The sequence below is a fragment of the Engraulis encrasicolus genome, chromosome 14, assembly GCF_034702125.1.
Source record: "Engraulis encrasicolus isolate BLACKSEA-1 chromosome 14, IST_EnEncr_1.0, whole genome shotgun sequence".
In the NCBI taxonomy this organism is placed as follows: Eukaryota; Metazoa; Chordata; class Actinopteri; order Clupeiformes; family Engraulidae; genus Engraulis; species Engraulis encrasicolus.
Genome location: NC_085870.1, coordinates 27,211,647 through 27,239,146, shown reverse-complemented (window position 1 = coordinate 27,239,146; position 27,500 = coordinate 27,211,647). Strand labels below are relative to the sequence as shown.

Sequence of the window (27,500 nt, the reverse complement as noted above, 5' to 3'; positions counted from 1 at the left end):
TAAGCCTGGCAGGGGTGTCCGTAGCCATGTAAGAAAGGAGGGGCAAAGTTGGGGCTGATGCCTTGTGTGTACGAGCGGAATGGGTAACAGCACAGTGCAGTTGCATCTGCGGTCTTGTTTGCATTAGTGGAGAAGGTATGATATGATGGGGAAACAGCTGGGGCCTGGAACCTGCAGCGTTGTTGGGCACGTGTGGAGCAGCCACGTGGGGAGGGGCAGAGCTGGAGCTGCTATTTTGTAGGCAGAAGTGGAGTGGTTAACAGGGAGGGGTGCCGTGTGTGTGTGTGTGTGTGTGTGTGTGTGTGTGTGTGTGTGTGTGTGTGTGTGTGTGTGTGTGTGTGTGTGTGTGTGTGTGTGTGTGTGTGTGTGTGTGTGTGTGTGTGTGTGTGTGTGTGTGTGTGTGTGTGTGTGTGTGTGATGCCCTTAGTCCCCTCTGTGCTGGCCAGAGGCTGATCTGATGCCCGCTGATAAGGATTAAGCTCCCTAACCATCTCTTTCTCTCTCTCACACACACACACACACACGAGAGAGATAGCCACCTTTCCTCTCCAGAGCCCTCTGCCAAAGTCACAATGCCAGTCTAATCATCCACTTTCCCTTTCCTCTAACAGCGCTTGCGCGCGCGCGCACACACACACACACACACACACACACACACACACACACACACACACACACACACACACACACACACACACACACACACACACACACACACATCCACTCTCCACACTAAGGCTGTAACGATACACCCAACCCACGATTCGGTTTGTATCACGATATATGACCCACGGTTCGATATGCCCCACGATTTCACACAAAAAAATTGAAAAAAAAATCCTTTGAAAAAAAAGAAAGAAAATAAATTATATATATACTTTGTAATTAATATCTTTTTGCATTAATTTTGTAGGTTTACAAGGCTGAATGATGTTGCAGATATAGGCTACCACTGCAACCTGTTCCCAGGTGTTGACATCAAAACACAACACAGAGAAATAAGGGATATTAGTTCACCAAGGAAAAAGGCTTATAAATAGGCTAAGATCATATGTTGAGAGAGAGAAAGAGAGAGAGAGAGGTGGGGTGGTCAGGGTGTATGATCATTGGCAGCTGTCTTACTTTATCAAATATTAGGCCTATCCAATTAATATCCAAACATTAAAACAACACTGGCCATATATCGTCAGGAAACATGTTGTATTAAGTTAGGCTACTTAAAGAAATGCAACACTTAATTTTGATTAAGTTCAATATTTCCGTAGCTTTTTTTGATCGTGCAGCAGCGCCTGCCCGTAGCCTACAATCAAAACTCGAAATGAACCTCAGTTCTCACTGCTACGTAACGCACACGTTTTTCGTTTTGTTTTGTGGTTTGACATTTTTTCAAGAGCGAGAATGAATGCAGAGGCTGAAATGGAGCATGCTTTCTGCTTATGTAGGCGGTAATTTTACAATATAGCCTAACATTAATGTGGGAAGAAATAATGCTGCCTAATATCCTGCCTATCGACCTCAACATTCGTCCGACTTCGGGCACCTCCCTACAAGCGATTCCAGGCTGGTTTATAGGCAGGCGGAGCATCTCGTGCGCTCTCTCTCGCGCTCTCTCTCTCTGCTCCAACGTCAAACTCCACTCGCAATACATCGCGCGTGAATGAATAAAAAAAAATCTTGACACGTTTATAAAAGCCTTCTTGGTCTGTTGTTCATTTGTCCTTCACCTTCCGATGTTTGCCCAAGTTTTTCGTCTCACGGAGGTTGCTCAGGCAATGGATAACAACAACGTGCTGGTTGGAAGGAGCATTTTATATGAGAAAGGGGTGATGGAACTGTTACTCGAACGTGTGCGCCCTTTTTCTCCTGGTCTTTTTAAGCGCATATGCAAACTCTTGGCTGTATGTTGCCTGTTGTGTTCTACACTGAGGGGTAGCAACTTTAAAATTGCACATCGCGATTCTGTGAGGAAGCTTCGCGATAGGGGTTCGTGGGTCTGCGTACCGCGATCCCTCGGTTCGATGCAATATCGTTACAGCCTTACTTGACACACACACACACACACACACATCCACTCTCCACACACACACACACACACACACATACTTACATTACATACCCATCATTACACCTTGAAGAAAAATCTGGATGGAGCATCTTTTTCAATTTGGAAATCATAGGCCATGCATGCCTTTTTAGAATGCAGAGATGCATACACACGCGTTCTCTCTCTCTCTATCTCTCACACGCACGCACGCACGCACGCACGCACGCACACACGCGCGCACTCTCTCTCTCCAACACACTCGGTACTGGGGATGTGGATTAGCGTGGTGGCGCAGCTTGAGCTGTGACTAATCCAAAGGCAAGAGAGAATGGAGTGATAGACTCACACGAGCTGCAGAGAGGAGAAGGAGGAGCTTAATGCTAGATGAAGAGCTTAGCTAGGGGCAGACAGGTGCGTAGCGTGTCGCGTGAGTGCGTGTGCGCCAGAAAGGAGTGGCCGTGTGGGGGGGGACAGGGTGCTTTTACTACTCGAGTCTTCATGCAGAGTATAGATACTTTATTAATCCTGAATGAAACTGAGGGATTTTTTGAATATATATTTCTTTTGCCTTTATTTTTGACAGGAGAGTGGAGGAGAGACCGTAAATGAGTGGGGAGAGAGAGACGGGGAAGGATCGGCAAATGACTCGGGCCGGAATCGAACCCTGTGTGTGTGTGTGTGTGTGTGTGTGTGTGTGTGTGTGTGTGTGTGTGTGTGTGTGTGTGCGCACGTGCGTGTGTGTGTGTGTACCTGTGGGGGTGTGGGTGTAGTAGATGCCCGTCCCGTGGCGGGGGGAGTGGGGGTGGTGGAGGCTCGTCCTGACATGATCTCCTCCGTGATGTCCCTGCCCCCCTGGTTGGGGTCCCGAATACGGATCTAGAGGAGAACACAGGAGCACACAGTTAGGGGGGGAGAGAGAGAGAGAGAGAGAGAGAGAGAGAGAGAGAGAGAGAGACAGAGACAGAGACAGAGAGAGACAGAGACAGAGACTTATACACGTGTGCACCGACACAAGCTCAGTATACTGTACTGTATGACAACAGACAGACAGGAGAGCAAATGTGGCCTGGCATGCTGGTCGCAAATTTAATATCCACTGAATTAATGAGGCAAGGAGGGGAAAATGGAGTTAGTGAAGAGAAGATGCAGAGAGAGAGAGAGAGAGAGAGAGAGAGAGAGAGAGAGAGAGAGAGAGAGAGAGAGAGAGAGAGAGAGAGAGAGAGAGAGAGGGGGGAAAGGAAGAAAGAGAGGAGGGGCTAGAGAAGAGAAGAGAAGAGAAGAGAAGAGAAGAGAAGAGAAGAGAAGAGAAGAGAAGAGAAGAGAAGAGTAGAGTAGAGTAGAGTAGAGTAGAGAAGAGAAGACGAGGATAGAAGGAGTTAGAAGAGAGATATGAGAGAGGGGCTAGGAGGATGGTGGAAGCAGGAAGCAAAGTAAAAAAAGGCAAAGTACTTGTACCGGCTTCTTCTCTCGTTTGGAGGGTGGAGGTTGCTGTGGTGTAGGCACTATGATGGGTGGAGAGGGGGAGTACACAGCCTGGCCTGGGTAGTACTGCGGCGTAGCTGCACACACACACAGAGGAGCAGAAAGTCAAGAAGTCAAGTCATGTCAAAATGTTGTATGTTTAATGTAGCACATATCACATGGGAACAGAAACATACAAAGAAGCATAGATGGACAGAGCATGATGTCAAAAGAGTAGGACCAACTGGAAACGTAATATAAAACACGGCTGCGAAATGAAAATAATGCAAAATCAAATGGAAAACAGAACACTTAAAAAGTGAGGTCACGTATTAAAAGAATAAAAGACAGCACATGGAATGGAATAAAGCACATTGAAGAACCGAAGCTGAAGTAGAGACCAATTGCAACTCAATAAGGCTTTGGGAGAACACATATGCGCAAGACGAAGACAACAAAAAAAACGTTGGAGACGGAGAGAAGCAGAGATAACAGGAGGAAAAGCACAAACTCCTACTGCTTGATAATTGAACGGCTGCATAACCATGAATGCATTCACAAAGCACGCTATACGCAGTGCACTTGTGTGTATATTAGAGCAGTTTGTCATGACTGTGTAAGGTAGAGACTGAGGCCGACAGTAATACAGTCATGAGTCATGATATTACAGCAGCTTCAGTGCTCCACAGGGATCAGGGAGATTACAGCTGGACTTCACACACAGTTGTTGGTGTGTGTGTGTGTGTGTGTGTGTGTGTGTGTGTGTGTGTGTGTGTGTGTGTGTGTGTGTGTGCGTGTGTGTCTACTTGTGCATCTCTAATGAGAACATGTCAGCAGCATACAGTATGTGGTTATGGGAAGCGTACACACACACTTAAGTGTATTTCAGTGTGTGTGTATGTGTGTGTGTCTTACCAAAAGGCGCGGCGTACTCCCCCGGTCCAGGGCCCTGGTAGAATGTTCCGGAGCCGGGAGGCTGCACGGGGTACTGCGTAGGGGGAGCCACGTACGGCGTACTGTGGCGGTACTGTGGAGACAGGAACAGGAAATAGGCATATGAATAAACAAAAACAAATGTTAAAGTGGCAAGTATGCACAAATATGCCTATGTACTACGAACAAAAACACGTGTTCAAGTAGCACATAAAATGAAGTGAAAGCCCAAGTGAAAGATGCGCAGTGACACGCAATTCTTTCACAAAAGAATTGACAGTCCCATGGAACTCAAATGAGAGAACTCCAAACCCAGAAAGAGAGGGAGAATGCATGCACATCACAAGAACACAGGTACTGAACCAAAACTATTACAGCGATAAGAATTACAAAGGTCCACACACTGATAAAAGCTCACAAACTTGAGCCTTTGTCTGTGTGCGGCCCTTCATTTCTATTAGTCTACGTGCCTACTATTCCTTCAAAAATCTAAAAACATGTACCGGTAGTAGGAAACTCATTGCATACTCATTATTGTGCACAAACTGCTACCCCAACCTTACACATGACATAACGCACTTAAACGGAGAAAGAGAAAAAAAAGGTAAAAAAAGATCATGCATATAAACTCTCATTTTGGAGCCTGTCAGTGCGCTGCAGACCTTTCCTTATTGTACCAATTATTAATTCTCAAATCCAAAAAAAACATGCCACAGAAACCCAATCACATGCACATTATCAGCATAACCTTACAAGTGACACTCCGGGATTTTAGACGTAGGACCCCATTTCCCATAGGGTTCACTGGGTTCGCTTGCCTTTAAGCCGCTCACTTGCGCTAGTCTAGTGTTTCTCAACGGGGGCGGTACAGCCCCCCAGGGAGCGTTTGGGAGCATTAGGGGGGCGTTGAGGAGTATATTGTTGAGAGGGGGCAGTGCTTATTTGCCATTGAGGGCATGAGTCCATTTAAATTTGTAATAGTAAGGGGGGCCTTGGCAGGCTTATGATGAGATCAAGGGGGCGTTGGGACACTTAGGATGAGGTCCAGGGGGCATTTGTTCAAAACAGTTTGAGAATCACTGCGCTAGCCTAACACCAGCAACCTCTGGAATTACAAGGACTGCTTGGAATATAAAACAAATAGTGTCTCCACACGTCTCCAACACCAATAAATATAGTCCTATGTCTACACCCCCTCTTCCCCCACGACATGCACATCATCATACCCTTAATACACCCTCCATCATGCGTTAAAGGGCCCCCACCCCTCCCTCCCTCCCCTGGTTGCGGCGGGCCCCATCCCCGTCCGTGGTCCATACGTACCTGTTGTATGTAGTGCTGTGGGCTGTCCCGCGCCACGGTCCCGCGTACCTGGGGGATGTAGTACTGGGTGGCCTGTGGCGCGGGGAAGGGCATGGTCATGGTCATCATGATGGGCTGGTGGCCGGGGCTGGGGTAGACGGCCTGGGCCGGGGCCGCCGACTGGGAGCCCGGCCGCAGAGAACCACTGCTGTTGGGCAGCGAGGGACGCGCCGTCTGCATCTGGGTCCTGTGCAGGAACTGGAGAGAGGGAGAAGGAGGGAGGGAGGGAGACAGAGAGAGAGAAAGTGTGTGAGAAAGAGAAAGACAGAGAGACAGAGAGAGAGAGAGAGAGAGAGAGAGAGAGAGAGAGAGAGAGAGAGAGAGAGAGAGAGAGAGAGAGAGAGAGAGAGAGAGAGAGAGAGAGAGAGAGGGGTGAGAGACAGAAAGGTAGAAAAATGTGTAAAGGGAAGAAAACAGAGACAGAAAGAGGGAAGACCAGAGAAGAGGGAGAGAAAAGGGAGAAGATTGTAAAGGCCTAATGCCTCTGAGCCCCACGGTGGCACACCACAACACTCCTAGTTCCACCCTTCATCACGCTAATACCACTACTGGCCCCGGACTTTGACATTCTCCACGCTGCATGGCCTCCAGCAGAAAAGAGGAAAGGAAGGAGAGAGAGAGAGAGAGAGAGAGAGAGAGAGAGAGAGAGAGAGAGAGAGAGAGAGAGAGAGAGAGAGAGAGAGGGGAGATAAAGCATGCAGAGAAGGCCCCAGGCTGAGTAGAACACAAGAGGCCCACAGAATTAAAGAGTGCGAAAGAAACACTGAAAGGTGGAGAAAGGTGGACAGTAACACCGTTTTCAGGCACGCACAACAACCCTGAACTGGAGCCAAGCAAAGAGAGGGGAGAGAGAGCAGCAATCAAAGCTGCTGACCCAGACAGCAGACAGGCATTACCCTGATAGATCTCTAGTGGAAAGTCCCTGGTATGTCCAATTCAAAACGAATGAGATCATTTTTAAAAACGACCCATCACAGCAAGTCAACAGGAAAACTAAAGACAGCCCTTGTTGTTGATGTTGCCATAACAATAAATGTGGTGGCATTTTTCTAGTTTTTGTTCTTCTGTTCTTCATACACACTCACTGCAAAACCTATCCATCCACCACAAACCTTCTGATAGATAATTACCGTAGCTAACTTAGCCAAACAGCAACGCTGACTCAACTCCTCAAATGAAAGTCAAGTACAAATACTGCACAAATTCATGTGGAATGACATTTTGCTGTGAGAATTTAACAGTCTCCTTTCTGCCTTTCTGTCTACAGAAAACGGCATACATGGGTTCTCAATTTTTGTTTTCCCCTGGCTGTGCGACCCTGGTTGCGCACAACTCAACCTCTGATTGTTGGAAACCGCTGTCAGTCAAAAATTAGCTCACATGCTTGGCTGCCAGTGTCTTGCCCTCGCCTCCTCACAATACCGTGTTCATAAACAAAACAAAAACCAATGTATACATGGGTTCACTGTGTTTATAAACACAATGTTGTGAGGAGGGGCACGACACTGGCAGCCAACCATGTGAGCTAATTTTTTTTACTAACAGCGGTTTCCAACAATCGGAGGTTGAGTTGTGCGCAGCTAGTGTCGCGCAGCCAGGACAAAACAAAAAGTACTGCAGCAGTGCCCAAGGGAAAGAGGAGAGGTACTAGGCACTGACAACACCAGCTCGACAGGGTTCCCTTTTGGATCCTCTTAAAACTATAACGGCCAAAAACAAAACAAAAAAAAACCCCACACACACAAAGGCAATCTGGCTTAAAATAGTCCAAAAGTGTGTCATGCACGTCTAGTTTCGTCGCCTCTGGAAAGCGGGTCATCTCTGTTCTGAGTGACGGGCTGTCGGAGGCATTTTGACAGGAGGCACGCAGACCTGTTACGTGTCAGTGCAGCAACATGACCGCACAGGTACTGCAGTAACAGAACTGTAAGCCTACTCTACTATAGCCTTCAGCTCTGCTATCATATCAATTAAACTGATCATATAAACATATGCCAATGCCACTGGTGCAGAAACGTGTGTCTGTGTGCGTTCATGTGTTCATTCGTGTATGTAAGTGTTTGTGTGCATGTGCGTGCGTGTGTATGTGTGTGTGTGCTCACACGCAAGAGTGCATTAGTATTTATTTGCATCCATTTGTGTGGTGTGTGTGCTTTTGCACATTTGCATGGCTTACAACAGACAGACACTACTAAACGCAATGATGATGTGTAACGATGAAACACTGTTGGACTGTGTGTCATTGTGATCAATGAATTTCAATAAATCACTGTCGTGGAATACGCTTGACTGCAGCATTTTTTACGTACACATTTGTTTCTAGGCAACGCGTAAGATATATGTTGTGTAAAAAAAAAAAACGACCACGAAGTGGTAATCAATTAGTCATTCATTTGCTTCCATTCAACAGCCTGAGTACACCTCATGCCATGTAAACAGCAGTAGCTGCAGTGGAGGTTTATGACGGTGCGACACTATTCTATTCTATAACGTCTCCATTTTTATATCCCCTTTATATATTTTTAACTTCCTGATCCTGTGTTTGTATGCATGTCGTCTTTTCTTACACAAGATGTATGTACTATGTTACTGCTGCAACACTGCAACACAACAATTTCCCCATTGTGGGATAATGAAGGGCATACCGTACTTGCTTACTTATACTGGGTAGAAAACAGCACTGAGCTTCAAATGATGCCTAAAATAAAAGTGTACATGCTGACAGGACAGTGTGTTTGTTTGAAATCTGTGTATGTGTGGTGTGTGTAAGCTTGAGCAAGTTGTAAGTGTACAATATGACACTGAATGAAAATTAAGTACATGTTATGGTTTGCAAAAGTTGGAAGTTTTGTTCATGTGCCGAGTGTGTGTGTGTGTGTGTGTGTGTGTGTGTGTGTGTGTGTGTGTGTGTGTGTGTGTGTGTGTGTGTGTGTGTGTGTGTGTGTGTGTGTGTGTGTGTGTGTGTGTGTGCAACATAAGAATGTGATGCGTACGCATGTAACTTAAGAATGTGATGTGTCTACAATGTACGTCATATCTGCGCATTTCATGCTGGGCAGCATTTCATGCTGGTGTGGGTGTGTGTGGGTGTGGGTGTGTGTTGCACAGCTGTGCTCTGATGGATGACAGGGATGGGTGTCTGTCTAATGTGTATGTGTGTGTGTTAGAGAGAGAGAGAGAGAGAGAGAGAGAGAGAGAGAGAGAGAGAGAGAGAGAGAGAGAGAGAGAGAGAGAGAGAGAGAGAGAGAGAAACAGAGAGAGACAGAGAGACAGAGAGACAGAGAGACAGACTGATAAAAGAAAGAGAGGCGTTTCTGGCTCTGGCTGCTACTCTCCTATCAGAGCCATGTGTTGACAGTGCTGGGCCCTGTAAGATGTGCAGGGGCGTGAAGGCGCACTACAAAGCAGCCACACGATACGTCTGTTCACAGAGAGAAGAATGAGGTGCTGGCTTCAGAGTCAGACCATCACACACTAGAGTTCCTTTGGCATCCGGCCCCATTGTATGACAGAAACTGATATCCCTGACACTGTATTTACGCTCACAGAGAAAAGGGGAAAAAACACAGCTCTCAAATCAGACAAACAACCCCCTCCCCCTCCCCTCTATTGTAGCTTGTGATCAAGACATCATGCTTTGTGTCAAAACAATCTATCATGGAATGGGAAAAAACATTTACAGGATGGGAGGACATGAAAAGTCTACGAAAAAGAAAAGAGCAACCAGAAAAAATAAAAATAAAATAAAAATGGTTGTTGAAAACGGGCTAAACGGGGAAGAATGGCATTAAATAACTGGATGACAATGATGATAATTGCGGAAATGAAGGCAAGCGGATTTTCATGTTTGGTTAGTTGAGTTGATGGTGATGATGATGAATAGTGGGGGACCAGGCTGGGGGCATCTGGGGTACGGTAAGGTATTAGAGCGGGCAGAGGTTAAAGGTTAAAGGTCATTCGTAGGGGTTAGGAATTATAGCAATCTCTCGTCATGCCATGCATCTAGAAACTTCTTAAGAGGTGTGCGGTTACCTGGATGGGCCTGAATCCTCCCTTGATTGAAGCAGAAAGAAACAGAGAGGCTGATGGGAAAACTGGCAATGTACAGTGTGCGAAGGGGGACAAACATCACTGTAGCACACTGTTTGGTGCACGTGTGCATAGACACACACACACTATGTTTTTTTTAATGGTTACGTGCCCACAAAGACATACAGTACACACATGGTTATATGGGCGTGCATACACCCACACACAACAATACATCATCAGTGGCAGCTACACAAATGTTACTGTTTTCACAAACTTGTATACAACACACCCACCGCCCACACCCATAAACGTACACACTCAAAATAAACAAGAAGCAACTGTGCTAAAAATATTGATGTCTGCTTTGAAACAACTGTACATATCCCAGTGTGCTGGTCCTAGTGCACTTCTACAGCTCATCCTGCAAGCCAAAGAGGGCACAATCACCGGCCAGGCCAGCAGAGAATGGGACAGCCACCTGAACATCCCCACCCCACTCTAGGCTAGACCTCAGGGGCCACAGTCCCGCTCTATCCACTAATACAGGGATCCACCCAGACGCAGCATGGCAGCCTATTTACAGAAAACGCCCATGGAAAGCAAGCAAGCCCAGAGGAGAACTGGCGAACAAACTGATACATAGTACACACGCACACACACAAATACACAAACATTTCATCTGCTTACTCACTCCCGTCAAACATCTCTCACGTATACACACTGGTGTCCACACAGAAGCAAACACTTGAGCTTTGTGTGTGTGTGTGTGTGTGTGTGTGTGTGTGTGTGTGTGTGTGTGTGTGTGTGTGTGTGTGTGTGTGTGTGTGTGTGTGTGTGTGTGTGTGTGTGTGTGTGTGTGTGTGTGTCAGCTGTGGGGGTTTCCATGCCTCCTCTTCTGGCACTTCCCTGGCAATGACTCAGCACCAAACATTATTAGGAAAAGAGGGAGGGAGGGAGGGAGAGAGAGCACGAAACAGAAAGAAAGACAGACCAGACAAAAAGAAAGAGAAACAAAAACTGGAAATTAGGAAAGGGTGAGAGGAAGGCAAAGAACAAGAAAAAGAAAGAAAGAAAGAAAGAAAGAAAGAAAGAAAGAAAGAAAGAAAGAAAAAGGGCACCACATTATGAGAAAAGGGAGGGAGGGGGCCAAAGACCAAAACAAAAAAGAAAGACAGACAAAAAGAGAGAAAGTTACACAAAGACTGACAAAAGGAGCACTACACATTACAAGGAAAGAGAGGAGGGGGAGAGAATGAAACAGAAAAAAGGCAGACAATTGCTACGTTTACATGAGACATTTCATCGGAATTAACTCACTTTAATTCTGAATAACGCTTAATTCCGCTTTGGAAACGTCATGTCAACACTTCACAATTCGGAATTAAGTGAAAGATTAAAGTAAACACGGAAGAACTATTTAATTCTGAATTATTAATTCGGAATTAAAACATCATGTAAATGTAGCCATTAAGAAAGAAAGAAAAAACGACTGAGAATAACTAAAGGGAAGGATGGATGGAGGAGACAGCATGGATGGGTACTGTGAAGAAGGAGCAGAGGATAGGATAAAGAAAGAGAATGGAGTGTGGGAAGCAGGAGTCAAAAGAAAATGAGCTTGAGAGGAAAGAGTAGAAAAGAATGGAGAAGGAGAACAGATGGACAGACCAAGGCTGTAAAATGAGTGTGTGTGTGTCAGACAGACACACACAAATGCCCAGAGAGAGAGACAGAGACAGAGACAGAGAGAGAGAGAGAGAGAGAGAGAGAGAGAGAGAGAGAGAGAGAGAGAGAGAGAGAGACAGAGAGAGAGAGAGAGAGAGTGAGTGACTGAGCGAGCATGTACTTTGTGAGAGAAAGTGTAGGTAAGAGAGAAGAGAAAAGAAAAAGAAATGGAGAGAAAGGGAGAAAAGCAGGAGTGGGTGGGTGCAGTTCAGTCCAGTGCAGGGCAGGGCTGGGCTGGACTAGCTAGCTTGGCAGGGCTCTGACTGCTGTGCTCAGCTCAGGGTGTGACCTCACTGCTCTCCTCAGCATCCTGACCTACATTCACATTCCGCCACAGCCTATAGCCTATATACGTGTGCTGTGCATGCATGTGTGCACTGCGCACGTCTGTGTGTGTGTGTGTGTGTGTGTGCGTGTGTGTGTGTGTGTGTGTGTGCGTGTGTGCGTGTGTGTGTGTGTGTGTGTGTGTGTGTGTGTGTGTAGCCCAGTCTTTCCACTCTCCGCTCTATCTCTCCCCTCCCCCTCTAAAGCTTTCCCACTGTGTCCATCTCTGTTTTTCTTCCTCGCTCAATCCCTCTCTCGCCGCCGCCCTCTCTCTCTGCCTCCCTCCCTCCCACTCGCTCGCTCGCTGCCCCCTCTTTTCTTTCCCTCCCCTCCCCCCACTTCACTCTCTCTACCCTGCCCCTCCTTCCCTCTCCATATCCCTCGCTCTCTCCCTCTCCCTCTACTGCCGGCTGCCTCTCTATGCTGTTGGCTTACAGTAGCAGTCATGTCTGCGTCCACCATTGGGCCAGTGTGAGCCAGGGCCATCACAGGGAGAGTTGTGCACTGGGCGGTGGGGGTGAGAAGGGGAGGTTGGCCTCCCAAGCTGCTACAGTAACAAGGACTCGCATTTCCTCCGTTAATGAGAGGTCCCGACACTCCACTGGAATGGGCCAAGCTCTGTGTCTGTGTGTGTGTGTGTGTGTGGGTGTGGGTGTGCCTTCCAATGTGTGTTTATGCATGGAAAACTGTTGCCTGCATGTGTGTGTGCGTGTGCGTGTGCGTGTGTGTGTGTGTGTGTGTGTGTGTGTGTGTGTGTGTGTGTGTGTGTGTGCGTGTGCAGGAGGGTAATGAAGGTACAGAAGGAGACAGGCAGAGGCTTGCCCAGTCTCCGTGGTGCAGTGCAGTGCAGTGCAGTGTTCTACCACAGGAGTCGCAGGGCTCCGTCCCAGACAGCAGCCGCACACATGACAACTCCAGGCACCTGCCGCATGCATGCATGCCAGGCCTAACTTCCACTCTCACACACACTAGCAGAGGTGACTGACACCTGCCTGCCTGCCTGCCGTAATGACGACCGGCCGGCCGGCTGGCTGAGCTGAGCTGATTGCATGGGTGATCTACAGGGGCAGACAGAGGTGGAGCACGCACCAGTCATCATTCAACTCTGCTGACACCAGCTCGCCATCTGTCAACACATAGTCCTTCCTCACACGGCCGTGTGGGCTGCTCTAGCCATATACCGTAGTTCAATCACCACTGCAAGAGTCATGGGGGCCCGAGAGGCTCATGGAAAGTGACAGTCACTTATACACGACATTACACTCAGCTGGCGCTTTTTTTTTTTTCCGGTGTGACGGGAATGTTTGGGCAGTGAAAGTTCTATAGAATTCTGGGCGTCATTCAATACAATATGGAATTGTAGAATCTTGCATTGTTATAGAACGCATTCTTTTTATAGAATGCTCAAAAACCCACACTCTTAAAGGTTAATCCAAAGCGACTTACAGATATTACAGGCGATCGGTTACAGTCCCTGAAGCAGTGTGGGGTTAGGCGCCTTGCTCAAGGGCACTTCAGCCATGGATGGAAGAGGTGAGCGCGGGATTTGAACCTGCAACCATGTGATCTACAGTCCAACTCACTAACCATTATTTACACCACGGCTGACCTTCAGCAGGCAAGGCACACAGGAGCATCTCATAGTGAGCAAAACTGACGCATACTTTACATTCAACACTGGCGTTCAGTGCACATGTTTAAACGATGTGAAGGGAGCCAAACCGTATTTGCTATGGAAATTGAAGAACTCCTAGACCGAGCCCACCCATATTGCCTGTGGGACATCACGCTACACTGAATTTTGTGTTCAAATCAGTCCGGTCAAAATGCAACCATCTATGAGTTCTTCTTGCTCTGACCAGAAAAAAAAATCAATGCAATGCTACGCAGAAGTCACAGGAATCAGTGTTGTGATTAGTAAATGTAGCTTTCCAGCAGTACAGAGATATTTGACAGATGCCCGCTGAAGCCTGCCTCTCTGGGAACTTGAAACCTGAAACATTGGCATGGCAAACCTTACATGGGCAGGCTCCCAAAACGCTTGGTGGCAACAGCCATGCTAGCAAAGCGCATGATAAGATGGCCAAAGGTGTCAGTGGGTTATGCAGACTTCGAGCAACGAACAAAACCAGCGGCCAGGATTTATAGTTCGGCTGGACCCTTTGAACTGCAGTTCAGCTTTCGTCCAGAGTGACTGCCTGCCCCTGGCAGAGAGGCCAGCGAGGAGGGAAGCCCTGGCATGGCATGGCATGGCGGCCTTGGCTGGGCACTGGGGAGTCTGGGAACTGGTGGTCTGAACTAAACTGCCAGCCTCCCTCACTGCCTCCCTCTCTCTTTGGGAGAAATCTCCAACACTGGCACACGCGAGTGACTCTCCCCTCGCTCTTGGCCAAAAAAAAAAGAGAGAGAGGGAGAGCGTTCTCTGTGTTCCGCCTTCTTTATCGTTTAACTGCTCTGTGGTGGGCTGTTAAATGGGGCAAAAAAGGGAAGAAAAGTAACAGGACTAGCGAATACAGGAAGGAAAAGGAGGAAAACGGAGTTCAATACCACCCCCCCACTACCGCAGCCTGCGGTACAACTACTTCCAAACAAACACATACTGCACACACACACACAACTACAAAACATGCTTGCCCCCACCCACACAAACCTACACACACACACACACGATGACGGCCAAATTGTGCCATTAATCAGCTGGGCTGAAAGGAACGAGACAATAAAACCCAGGAACAGAGAGGGCGAAACGCCGCAGAGGTCTTTTCCTAACGTGCGTGTACACACACACACACACACACACACACACACACACACACACACACACACACACACACACACACACACACACACACAGACACAGACACAGGGGAGGAGGAGTAGGCAGAGCCACAGATGCGGCTCCCCCTCCAAGCAGTCTCACACTTTCTGCACTCCAGTGAAAAATGGTTTCCCTTTTACCAGAAGTCTGTTGCATAAACAGGGTTGACTGACAGCGGAAGAGAAGTGTGTGTGTGTGTGTGTGTGTGTGTGTGTGTGTGTGTGTGTGTGTGTGTGTGTGTGTGTGTGTGTGTGTGTGTGTGTGTGTGTGTGTGTGTGTGTGTGTGTGTGTGTGTGTGTGTGTGTGTGTGTGTGTGTGTTTTTATACGAGAGACAGACGGAAAGACATGAGTGAGGGGTGGTGGAAGAAGAGGAGACGGACTCTGACAAAAAAATGTGTGTGTGTATGACTTTAAGTGTGAGAGTGTGTGTGTGTGTGAGAGAGAGAGAGGAACAGGGACAGAGAAAAAAAGAGAGAGAGAGAGAGAGAGAGAGAGAGAGAGAGAGAGAGAGAGAGAGAGAGAGAGAGAGAGAGAGAGAGAGAGAGAGAGAGAGAGAGAGAGAGAGAGAGACAGAGGCAGAGGCAGAGCGAGAGAGAGAGAGAGAGAGAGAGAGAGAAGAGAGAGAGAGAGAGAGAGAGAGAGAGAGAGAGAGAGAGAGAAGAGAGAGAGAGAGAGAGAGAGAGAGAGAGAGAGAGAGAGAGAGAGAGAGAGAGAGAGAGAGAGAGAGAAAAGAGAGAGAAGAGAGAGAGAGAGAAGAGAAAACAGACTTGTAACTGCAAACAAACAAAGCCTCAGCCCCTGAGGCAGATTAGATCAGCGTCTGAAACTCTTGTGACCCCTGTGTGTGTGTGTGTGTGTGTGTGTGTGTGTGTGTGTGTGTGTGTGTGTGTGTGTGTGTGTGTGTGTGTGTGTGTGTGTGTCTCCTGGGAATGGGTTTTTTCTTCTCCAGACTGGCGCTACTGAGGGTCACTGTGTACACCTTGTCTGCCGAGTGCCACAGCATGTTGTCTGGTAGTGGGTGGTGGGTCTATGTGCACAAGCGAGCGAATCAGTATGCATTTGTGATGCCACCCACTAAACTGGGCGGCCAGCTATTTATAGAAGACCATCTACGTAACGTAAACACAAAGGACTTGAAAGTGAGTGGGGCAAGCTGTGGGCATCGAGGACTGTGTGTGTGTGTGTGTGTGTGTGTGTGTGTGTGTGTGTGTGTGTGTGTGTGTGTGTGTGTGTGTGTGTGTGTGTGTGTGTGTGTGTGTGTGTGTGTGTGTGTGTGTGTGTGTGTGTGTGTGTGTGTGCCAGAATGAAAACAGGCTGGTTATATGGCGCTGTGGCTTGGAAGCCAGCTGTGCCAGGCTTTGGGCAAAAAACAGCACCAGGCCTGCCTTACTGTAACTGCTTCAACACAGGCATGCAAAGACCTCACACACACACGCACGCACGCACGCACGCACGCACACACACACACACACCACGAGTATGAACCAAAACAACTCCAGGCAGACGAAGGCACGATACCCGTGCTCTATCAAATCCACAAGCACACCGATACAGACACAAAGGCACACGCACACACACAAATGGTGCAAGCACCAGAGCACCACGAGTGCTCCCTTTTCTGATAGACACGCTCGCTGGCGCGCACGCACACGCGCACACACAGGCGCACAGAGTGCAGGCGTGCCAAATGCAGACGTCAGCAGTCTGCTGTGACTTGTGAGCGAGCCAGGCAGGCAAGTCTGCTGAAAGCATCAGAGTGGAAAAGAAAAGAAAAGGCCTCTGCCTCTGAATCACAGCAGAGGCTCAGGCCACGCTGTGCCAGAGGAGCTGCGCCTGCTCCACATCCCATGTCAGCCCACACACTTGCACAACACTCCCCACCGTCTTTGCATACGTCTGTCTTACTGTGTGTGGTGTGGCGTGGTGTGGTGTGGTGTGGTGTGTGGTGATTGTCGGTATAACTGCATGGTGATGTGTGCTTCACACATATCCCTGGGTGACTACTATGTGTCAGTCTGTACACATGTTGCTGTGATTTCTGTGTGTGATGTGACTGACTGATTGATTGATTGATTGATTGATTGATTGATTGTTTACATTTATTGCCAGTTCAGCAGCTATGGCTATATCATGGCCAATACAGATAGAAAAAACCCATCACATCACATTTACACAACCAACAATCATATAAATCAAAAGATTAAATACGCTTCTTAACATCAACACATTCTAAAAAGTTCAAAACCTTTAAAGGTGGGACCTTATTAAAAATATCAAAAACAGTATCTTTCTTAAAAAAACTGCTGCCTTTTCATTCTCAGTGCAGAGCAAGTTAAAATACGCTTAATAGAAAGAGGGCTATGACAAAAAATTACAAATAGGGGGCAAGTCTCCAGTTAACAAAAAACTTTCTAGTCTACAATGACCAATTTGACACCTTCTATATACAACTTGGTCACGCCTACATGAGAGGGACTGAATAATTGTTTGCTTAACAGTGTTACAAATTTCATGCAACTGATTGTCCACACAGCTATCCCATTCGTGATGTGACTGTGCTATTGTATTTGTCCAAAAAGAGCAGTTCTCTTATATTCTCTCTCTACTGTACCAACATTGGTAATGAGGCTGCATCTCTTAATGATGCTACACAGAACCATAGAGATAGAAAAGTAGCCTGGAGGTGGCATTACCCCCATGTTCACAGCCATCTGGGCAGCCATTGTTTGTAGGTAGACCTGAGCAATGTAAATAAATGGAGAAGAATGATTGTGTTATTTATGTGAATTATTCCGTCAACACACTGTACAAGGACAACAGTTCAAATGTGCAGCTAAAAAAATCTAACTGACTAACATGATTTTAAAATGTAGTTTTTTATCAACTCATACGATTTAAGTAGATATTTAAAATCTGGTCCTTGATTAATGTGACACCTCACACAGTTATAGGCCATTTTTTGGCCATTGGTGATCATGTTCGCCATTGATTTGCATTGACTGAAGAGCACAGGTCTACTGACAGAAGATGGAGGCAGTACTTGCCATTTGCCAGTGCTGTCGCAAATTACGATGTCACCTCTAGTCTTTTTTTGTGCAGATCCAAACACACACACAGCCCTATGGGTCAACTACAGTGCAAAAAGGAGGCCTTAAATAATCACATGGGTGTATAGGCATCTAGTAGTAGGAGGGAGGTTTCTTGTCTCACACACTGACTAACCCCACCCATGTGTACACACACACACGCACACGCACACACACACACACACACTTCTGAGGAAGCTGGGGTGTGACTACCTCCAAGCACTTCTTAAAAAACATCCCTTGGATGTGGTTAAACAAATGCTGGCACATAAGAACACACATGCATAAACACACACACACACACACCCACACACACAAGTGCAAAGCTATGATTCATCCCTAATCCTTGAGTGCTTGACCTCGCTTATACGAACAGTCAAGTCCTAACCCCCACAACAACTGACACAAACATGCAAGCAAGTAAACACACACACACACACACACACACACACACACACACACACACACACACACACACACACACACACACACACACACACACACACACACACACACACACACACACACACGGCACGATTCAACAAACAACTCACGCACGCACGCACACACACCTTCTTGAATCACTACGGATTAACGCTACAGTACTTCATTGACCCATCATGATTGCTTCCCATCTAGAAACTGACACGTCTACAGTTCTTGGTGTGGCTCAGTATAACCATGTGGCTCAGTATATTTTAACTGTACAACCCATATCATATTTAAAGCAAATGATATTGTACAGCCTCAAAATTATATTAAAAAAACTTCTCGCGAATAAAAACAGTTCTATAACAAATGTTCCAGTGGTAAACATTAAGGTCAGCAACATGAGCAAAAATTATCCATCAATAGTTTTCTACGCATCAGAAATGGGCAGACAAAACTGTACTCTTCAGCATTGGTACAAACTAAAATGGTACATGGTACACAATTAAGTACACTTTAAAAAAAGATGGTCATCTATGACATTATGATCATGCTGGAGAGGTCAATCAGCCTTCCTGTGAACCATTAGAGGGGATGAGGGCCGCTATCTGGCCGGCTTGGATGAATGGAAGATGAGAGAATGAGATGAGATGTTCTGTAGATGATAACATAAAGAGAGGGGAGGGGAAAGGCGAAGAGACGATAAGAGAGAAAGACAATGAATGGTCGTGCAGTAAAAAAAGGCAAAATGAAGGGAGAAAGAGAGAAAGGAAGAGAAAGAGAGAGAGAGACAACACTGGGAGAGGAGAATGTGGGCGGGCATGTAGCGGTGGGGAGGAGACCTGAGGCATGTTGTCGTGCGAGGTCAGGTGATGGCGAGGCCAGGTGAGGCAAGGTGAGGTGAGGGGAGGTGAGGTGAAGTATGGTGTCATAAGTGGCCTGGTGGTGGACAGTGGGTTGAGGTGAAGTTAATGTGAGGTGAGGTGAGGAAAGGTGGAGGGCATGGTTACCTGGTGAGGGGGCGGAGGCCGTGGTCCTGTCACAAACTGCAGCAGGCGGAGGGAAGATGGACAGCAACAGCAGCAGGAGGAGGAGGAGCAGCAGCAGGAGGAGGAGCAGGGCAGTAGCCAGGCCAGGAGAACAGGAGACCAGACACAGCAGCACATCAACACACACAGACACACAGCAGAGAGAGAGAGAGAGAGAGAGAGAGAGAGAGAGAGAGAGAGAGAGAGAGAGAGAGAGAGAGAGAGAGAGAGAGAGAGAGAGAGAGAGAGAAGAGGGAGAAAGAGAGAGAAAGAGAGAGGAGGAGAGAGAGAGAGAGAGAGAGAGAGGAGAGAGACAGAGAGAGAGAGAGAGAGAGAGAGAGAGAGAGAGAGAGAGAGAGAGAGAGAGAGAGAGAGAGAGAGAGAGAAAGAGAAAGATAAAGAGAAAGAGAACAAGAGCGAAACAGAGAGACAGATTGCATGGGGCAGATACAGAGAAAGAAAAAAAGAGGAGAGGGAAAGCAAGAGAGAAACACAAACGCACACAAGAGGGAAAGGAGGAGAAGTTAGCGATGAACCAAGGCAGGAAGGCTCAGTGCAGGTGCACAGTGCAATGATGATGGCAACACAGCTCAGCATTGGCATCAGTGCAGCAGGTGCACACACGCACACACACACTAAACACCCCTCCCTCCACACACAGTTTCACATCATACACTATGCAATTCACACAGCTGTTATATCCGACAACCCCCAACCACCCCCCCGCCACCCTAAAAAGTTACCCGTAACAGATTTGCTCACTACCATGAGTCAGGAAAAAGATGTTTCTCACTCTGTGCTTCTCATGAGTTACCCACAAGAGGCTACGTCTCCATCTCTCATGAGGTTGAGTACCTATTACCCATCATGAGTACCTATAAGAGGTTTCTCCCTCTCTGTTTCTCACAAGTTACCCGCAAGAGGTTTGCTCGCTACTGTGAGTTAGTGATAAGATGTGTCTCACTCTGTGTTTGTCATGAGTTACCCATAAGAGGCTAACACTCATGTCTCCGTCTGCCATGAGTTACCTGCAAGAGGTTGCTCACGTTCACAGCTGCCTGCGTCCCGTCAGGCGTCTGGGCGGCGCGGAACGCCGTACTCACCGGCCGACTCTGTGGCTGCTGCACGTTCATGGGCTGCGTCTGCGGAGAATACACCAGGGGCGCGGAGCCCGCATTCTGCCCAGAGGAGTACGGACTCTACACGGGGGAGAGAAAGAAGCGAACAGGAGACGGCATGAGAGGACTGAGAGAGAGGGAAACGACAACAGAGAAACATAGAAGGAAGGAGGGAGGGAGAGAGAGAGAGAGAGAGAGAGGGAAACGACAACAGAGAAACATAGAAGGAAGGAGGGAGGGAGAGAGAGAGAGAGAGAGAGAGAGAGAGAGAGAGAGAGAGAGAGAGAGAGAGAGAGAGAGAGAGAGAGAGAGAGAGAGAGATCCAGGGGTGCCGAGCCCACATTCTGCCCAGAGTACGAACTCTACGTGGGAGGCGGAAAAATAGAGGAGCGAGAGAGAGAGACAGGATGAGAGGAGCTGGTGAATCAGAATGAAACGAATAATAATAAAAAAGACACACATAGAAGGAAGAATATACAGGGAGGGAGGGGAGGGAAGGGGGGTAAAAAGGAAATGGAAGGAAGATAGCAATAGGAATAGGATTGTATAGAAAGTAGAAAGCACTGAAAGGTCATTAATTACATCGGGTTAGAGAGGAGAGCAAAAGGGCACGTGATAAAGGGAGAAAGCAAGAGACCACCAAATACAGAGAGGGGATGAAGGGAGTACTACTACACAGAGACGAAGACATGACGAGATGATGTGATGAGAGGATATGACAAAAAAGAAGGGAAAGCAGAGAGAGATGGATGGAAGAAAAGGCTGATGTAGAGAGAGAGAGAGAAAGAGCTAGACAGATTGACAGATAGATTGTGTGTGTGATTGAGTGCGTTTCTGTGTGTGTGTGTCTTTCTGTGGTTGCATCAGAGACGGTCCATAATGAACTAAGGGTACATGCCATGGATCCGCCGTCAATGAGGGCTTTAAGTGTGGGACCACCTTCAATTGAAACTGGGGTGTAAAACAAGCTATCAGACTTTGGGACTGTCTGAAAACTCTGAAAAATAACTGTCTTGTCTGATGAATTTTCGCTATTGTACAACTGGCTCAATGTGTCAAAATCCAAAAAAACCTTCAAAGCTAGAGGTGGGAGGCTCTTTGGTTGTATCTCAGACAGCCAGATATGGGGTGGAAAACTCTACTGCCGGGGGGTGCTGTGGTGCCTATCATGTACTGCTTGCATGCCCGTGGGGATCCAGGTTCGAGTCCAGCCTGGGTTATTTCCCAACCCTAACACATCTCTCTCTCTCCCTTTCACTTCTTATCTGGTCTATACTATCCCATCAAATAAAGGCATAAAGTGCTCCCAAAATACACAACATGAAAAGAAAATCCTACTAACTCGGTCTAGGGCTGCCAGTGCCACCATTAAACTGCAAAATGGCTACAGCAACACAGCCAATAATTCAAGGGACACATGCATGCACTTCAAACATCCACCCACTTTACACAGTCCAGAGCTGAAGCGTATGCATGTGTGACTGCATGTGTTTAGCACTGTGTGGAGATGAACAGATGCTGTTATTTTCATAATAACATTTTCAGTGGACAAAAAATATGCTCTGCAATGAGGTGAGCAAAAGTTTGCTATAGACATACACAGACATACGTTACACATAGCTCTCTCTCTAGTCCTTAGTCATGGTGGGTGTTTTCCCACCCGGAGCAACCGCTAAGCGCAATGTTCCCCTGGCAGCTATAAAGAGGCCTTTTAATTGAGGAGGTGATTACCGCCCGCCCGCCCGGCCGGCCGCCCCTCCCTCGGGAGAACATCTGCTTTGGGAGCCAAACGCTCCAACTAAACAGGCTGGGGGCTGGAACTGGAGAGGGTGCCAAGTGCTAAGCAAAGGTGTGTGTTGACTTGACTCACGTGTCTGTATGTGTGTGTGTCCGTATGTGTGTGTGTGTGTGTGTGTGTGTTTGTGTGTCGAGTCAAAGTGAGGGGGAGACATTGACTTTACCCAAACTGCTAAAACCGTTTCACCTAAAACTTTTTTTTAGGCCCGTTCGACCACTAACCATCTGCGTTGTTTTGTTTGTGGGGCCAACACACAGAGAACGGAACTCTTCATTGTGTGCTAAAAAGTCATTCTAAATGCTGTAGAGACACACAAACAAAAAGCAGAAAGACCTTTCTGTGCACAGACGTTTAAAGACACACTGCCCACACACATGCCAACGGAGCATCTGGAAAGAGTGCCGAGCGAGGAAGTCTGCAGGCCATTAGCAGGGTATTTTGTCGATATTTGGCACGGGCCGAGGGACAGTCAATGAATGCCTCCTGCGCTTTTCCGAATGCGTTAAGCACGTTTAAAAATCCTGTTCTGTCTCTGTAAGCTTCTTACAGCCGTGGCTTCATGTTAATAACCAAGTTCTTGTTCATTCATTAGAATATAGAATTTGTATTTGGTGTAATTGGATTTAATAAATAAATAAGGGCTTTTTCTATGGAAAAGAAGTTCCAGAGAGAGAGAGAGAGAGAGAGAGAGAGAGAGAGAGAGAGAGAGAGAGAGAGAGAGAGAGAGAGAGAGAGAGAGAGAGAAAGAGGGAGAAAGAAAGAGAGATAAAGGGAGAGGGACATAAAGGAACACAATGGCAACGATGGTGATTGTAGGAATGAGAGGCAGATAGAAGAGTGAGAGTGAGAGAGAGAGAGAGAGAGAGAGAGAGAGAGAGAGAGGGTTGGTAGAGGAAGAGAGAGAGTGAATGGAGGTTGGTGGAGGATCTAATTAAAGTTAGTGACGGCTGGAGAGCTTATTAATAGCGTGCTGCAGTGCTTGCGGGGTCTGCGCACACACACAGCTACAGAGCAAGCCTACAAACACACACACACACACATATATATGCACACAAACACACACAATTATGTTCCCTCTTCTCTGAGGCACTGACAAAACCCATCCTGCTCCAATCACGTGTGTTTGTGCTGTGTGTGTGCGCATGTGTGTGTGCACGCACACATGTGTGTGTGTGTTTTAGAAGTGTTCCATGGAACCGGTTTCGGTAATGATGCCCTGGGTCTCAGTCAATATTTGGGCCATTTGTGCCAGGATTTTTCTCACCCGTTTGTTAACACACCTACTGCACAAATCTTGAATTTGTGTGTGTGTGTGTGTGTGTGTGTGTGTGTATATATACCGTATACTTGGTGTGTGCGCGCGCGCGCGTGTGTGTGTGTGTGTGTGTGTGTGTATATATATATATATATATACAGTATACTTGGTGTGTGCGCGTGCGCGTGCATGTGAGTGTGTGTGTGTGTGTGTGTGTGTGTCATGTCATTTTATTCATCTTTAGATCAACGTGCAGCCAGTAAAACAGTGAGCTCTACGTCTGCAGGCCAACTGATACGGTGTTGAGGAGAGAGGAGAGTATCGCTTTGGCTGCTGTAATGGAAGACACTGTAGCGGATGAGCGCCAGGAAGTAACTGGCACTGACACGAAGACGCAACACTGACATTTCCTCTGTTCACAGATGAACATGTTTCACTTAAGAAGATATGAGACTTCCAATTTTAGAAACATTTAAATGATGTTCCCTCTTGGATGTAGTTCTGCTTCTCGCTGTGTCAGAAAGAAAAAGGGGAGAGAAAAAAATCCCACACGATCCCTTTAGCGAGTCATGAAATAAATGGTACAGGCTCATATGCATATAATAAAAAATACAATCATATTATCTGAAATACAACAATGGAAGAAAGAACAAAACCATTGTTATGAAAAAAAATATGGCTCAAACGCAATGGTAATAAATATGCTGGTAATTCACCATGTAAAAGGAGTAACTGGAGTTGTTTTTGAGAGTAGTGCTTTGGGCCTGCGCTTTGCGAGCTCGTCAGTCAAAGGAGGTCAGAACACAATGCTTCCGAAGTACACAAAGGAGTGTTCCGACTCCGAGACAAGTGGTGGTGCATTCCAGACTTTCAGGACGCTTGCCGGTTTCAGTTTCAATGGAACACAGTCTCAGGGGGGTTCAACAACCTTGGTTCGATGACTTCAAGGCCAAACTTAGACTGCAGCACATCTTAGGATACAGATATGCTAAAAGTATCGGCACAAGTAGTAGAAGGAAAGAGGGAGCTGCCTGTGTGGAGGGACCTGGAAGATGTCAACAGGCGCAAAGATAGTCATTTGCCCCTGAAAGGCAGTGTCATCTTTATAGGTGACCAAGACTTGATCCTGATGCCTAGTGCATGGCAAAGAAAGTCACACACACACGCACGCACGCACGCACACAAACACACTTCAAAGACAGTGACAACGATGACATCTTTGTAAGGGTCCAAGAATTTGACCCTGAATTTCACCAAGACTGGCTCCTGAGTGCAAGGCAGAAGAGGGGGTGAATTTGACAAGAGTCAAGACAAGAATTCACCATATAATACACGCACCCTGTGTGATACCATGGCCCAGGAGGCTGCTGGTTTAACTGGGCTTAGATGGCCGTTCCTCCTGGAGCACTTGAGGTGGAGTGGCGAGTTCATTAAGGCCAGTGGGATCTGTCCAGGTAATCCTGTTAAGAAACTCCACAGAAGGCAGAAGAGGACTCTTCGCTCGTCCTTGAAGGGGCACTTTCCATCCACACACAAACTCGCATCGGGGGGAGCCATACAGGCATTTTCAACGCTATACTGAAAAACTTAATCACAATTCTCATTCCCAAGCCAATCAATGCCTTGCATTTTTTTAAATTCAAAATTGGTTCGAAAATCACACAACTTCAGCTTGTAGGGGGGGGGGGGGGGTTATCCAGAAAATTACCAATGCACTACTGGATAAGTGGTGTCTAAGAAATGTATTTTCCCTCTCCTAGAAGGAAAAGGACATTTTTGGAAGTTAAGAAAAGTTTTCCGCCTGAAGAACCCAAGAGGGTTTTGAGAATGAAGACCGGAGGAGAGGCGGAACACATTTTAAGCCACATATCTTTTTCCACATCAAGGTGGGTGTAGTAAAGTGATGCTCCAGCACAGCAAAGAGACCCCCTCGGGTTGCTTTCTCAAAGGAGCGTCTCTAAAGGATTGTGTTTGCTCTGCCTGCTCTGTGGAAAGCCGAGTCAAGCTTCCCAGGAAGCTGCACCCTGGGAGACAGCAGTTTGTAACCCAGGGGGGATAAGGAGACTGGCATATGGCTGTGTGTGTACTGTGTGTACTGTGTGTGTGTGTCTGTATGTACTGTGTGTACTGTGGGTGCGTGTGTTTGTGTGTGTGTGTGTGTGTGTGTGTGTCTGTGTGTGTGTCTGTACGTACTGTGTGCGCTGTGTGTGTGTCTGTACGTACTGTGTGTGTGTGTGTGCTGTGTGTGTGTGTGTGCTGTGTGTGTGTGCGCTGTGTGTGTGTGTGCTGTGTGTGTGTGTGTGTGTGCGCGCGCTGTGTGTGTGTGTGCGCGCGCTGTGTGTGCGTGTGCGCGCGCTGTGTGTGCGTGTGCGCGCGCTGTGTGTGCGTGTGCGCGCGCTGTGTGTGCGTGTGCGCGTGCGTGCGTGCGTGCGTGCGTGCGTGCGTGCGTGCGTGCGTGCGTGTGTGCGTGTGCGTGTGCGTGTAAAAGACAGTGAGAGAACGAGAGAGTGAGTTAGAGAGAGTGTGTCTGTGTGTCTGTGTGTCTGTGTGTGAGTGAGAGAGATAGGGAGAGGGAGAGGGAGAGAGAGAGGGAGAGAGAGAGAGGGGGAGAGAGAGTGCGAGAGAGAGAGAGAGAGAGAGAGGGAGGGAGAGAGAGAGAAGGTATGTGTGCGAGTGTTGGGAGCCCTGAAAGTGTCAGACGCTCCAGTCTCCACAGAGTCCCCAAGGTCCCTTGAGACAGCCTGGCGAAGGGTTAATCAATTCATCTCAGTGACAGCCAGTCTTCATTCGCACTCTCAACACATCACACATGGACATGCACTCGCGCACACACACATGCACACACTCACGCACCCACGCACCCACACGCACACACTCACGCACCCACACACTCACGCACCCACACACTCACGCACCCACACACTCACGCACCCACACACTCACGCACACACACACTCACACACTCACGCACACACTCACACACTCACGCACACACACACTCTCACACACTCTCACACACACACCCACACACGCACACACGCACACAGAGCTTGGCGCGTATAAATGCAGGGGCATGCACCTCTTGGCAACACTCTAGTGCACAGGGCCATTAAAATGCAGTCACCCGGCATGACGCTCCTCATTGGAAAGTCAGAAGGAGACGCGAGGCAGAGTGATAGACGGGCAGGAGAAGACAGCAGGAGAGGATGAATGCAGACACACACACACAGAACGAGACGGGAAAGGGGGGACAAAAAGAAACCCAGAAAGACAGAGACAGGAGGATGGAGAGAGACAGGAGGATGGAGAGCTACAGGAGGATGGAGAGCTGGTTGAGAAGAGTGGCAGAGTGAAAGAGGGTAGGAGAGAGGATGAGTGGAGAGATGGACCATTTGGTGTTAGAGTCAGATAGAGACAAAAAGAGGAGAGATACAGAGGGGGTCTTCAGTAGGAGAGAACACTCGTTGGATGACTTGCACAGAGGAGAGGAAGAGGAGGAGAGGAAGGGCATGTGCAGGAGATGTGGAACTGCATGAGAGGAGAGACACAGAATCAGACAGGGATAGAGGGATAGAGGAAAAGAGAGAGAAAGACAGAGTGGGGGCAGCCACAGGAGGAAAGCACGCTCGTTGGCGCTGCTTGTAGAGAGGAAATGAGGAAGTGCAGAGCATGATGGAGGAGCGAGAGAAGCAGATGGCCAAGAAGATGAGAACAGAAATACAGATGGGAGCAGCGAGACACACACACACACGCACACACACACACGCACACACACACACACACACACACACACACACACACACACACACACACACACACACACACACACACACACACACCACATACAAATACACCACACACACACACACACACACACACACACACACACACACACACACACACACACAATGTACAAATACACCACACACACACACACACACACACACACACACACAAACAATGTACAAATACACCACACACAAACACATACACACACACACACCATGTACAAATACACCACACACATACACACACACACACCACATACAAATACACCACAAACACACACCATATACAAATACACCACAA

The 27,500-nt window shown here is 47.6% G+C and overlaps 1 protein-coding gene across 9 annotated transcripts in view; it reads right to left on the bottom strand.

Moving 5' to 3' along the window:
• Positions 1-27,500, bottom strand: part of LOC134462333 (eukaryotic translation initiation factor 4 gamma 3-like) — a 109,050-nt gene that overhangs the window by 48,479 nt on the left and 33,071 nt on the right. For 2 of the 9 annotated variants that reach the window (XM_063215296.1, XM_063215298.1), the window contains exons 4-10: positions 20,344-20,439; positions 19,223-19,258; positions 9,833-9,853; positions 5,762-5,998; positions 4,421-4,532; positions 3,494-3,603; positions 2,795-2,920 (exon numbers count right to left, since the gene is read on the bottom strand). In XM_063215296.1, the coding sequence (XP_063071366.1) occupies positions 2,795-2,920; positions 3,494-3,603; positions 4,421-4,532; positions 5,762-5,998; positions 9,833-9,853; positions 19,223-19,258; positions 20,344-20,439 (738 nt within the window). Of the gene's footprint in view, positions 1-2,794; positions 2,921-3,493; positions 3,604-4,420; positions 4,533-5,761; positions 5,999-9,832; positions 9,854-17,390; positions 17,436-19,222; positions 19,259-20,268; positions 20,440-27,500 lie in introns of all 9 variants that reach the window. The other 7 variants (XM_063215297.1, XM_063215299.1, XM_063215291.1 and 4 more) reach the window with 6 other exon arrangements.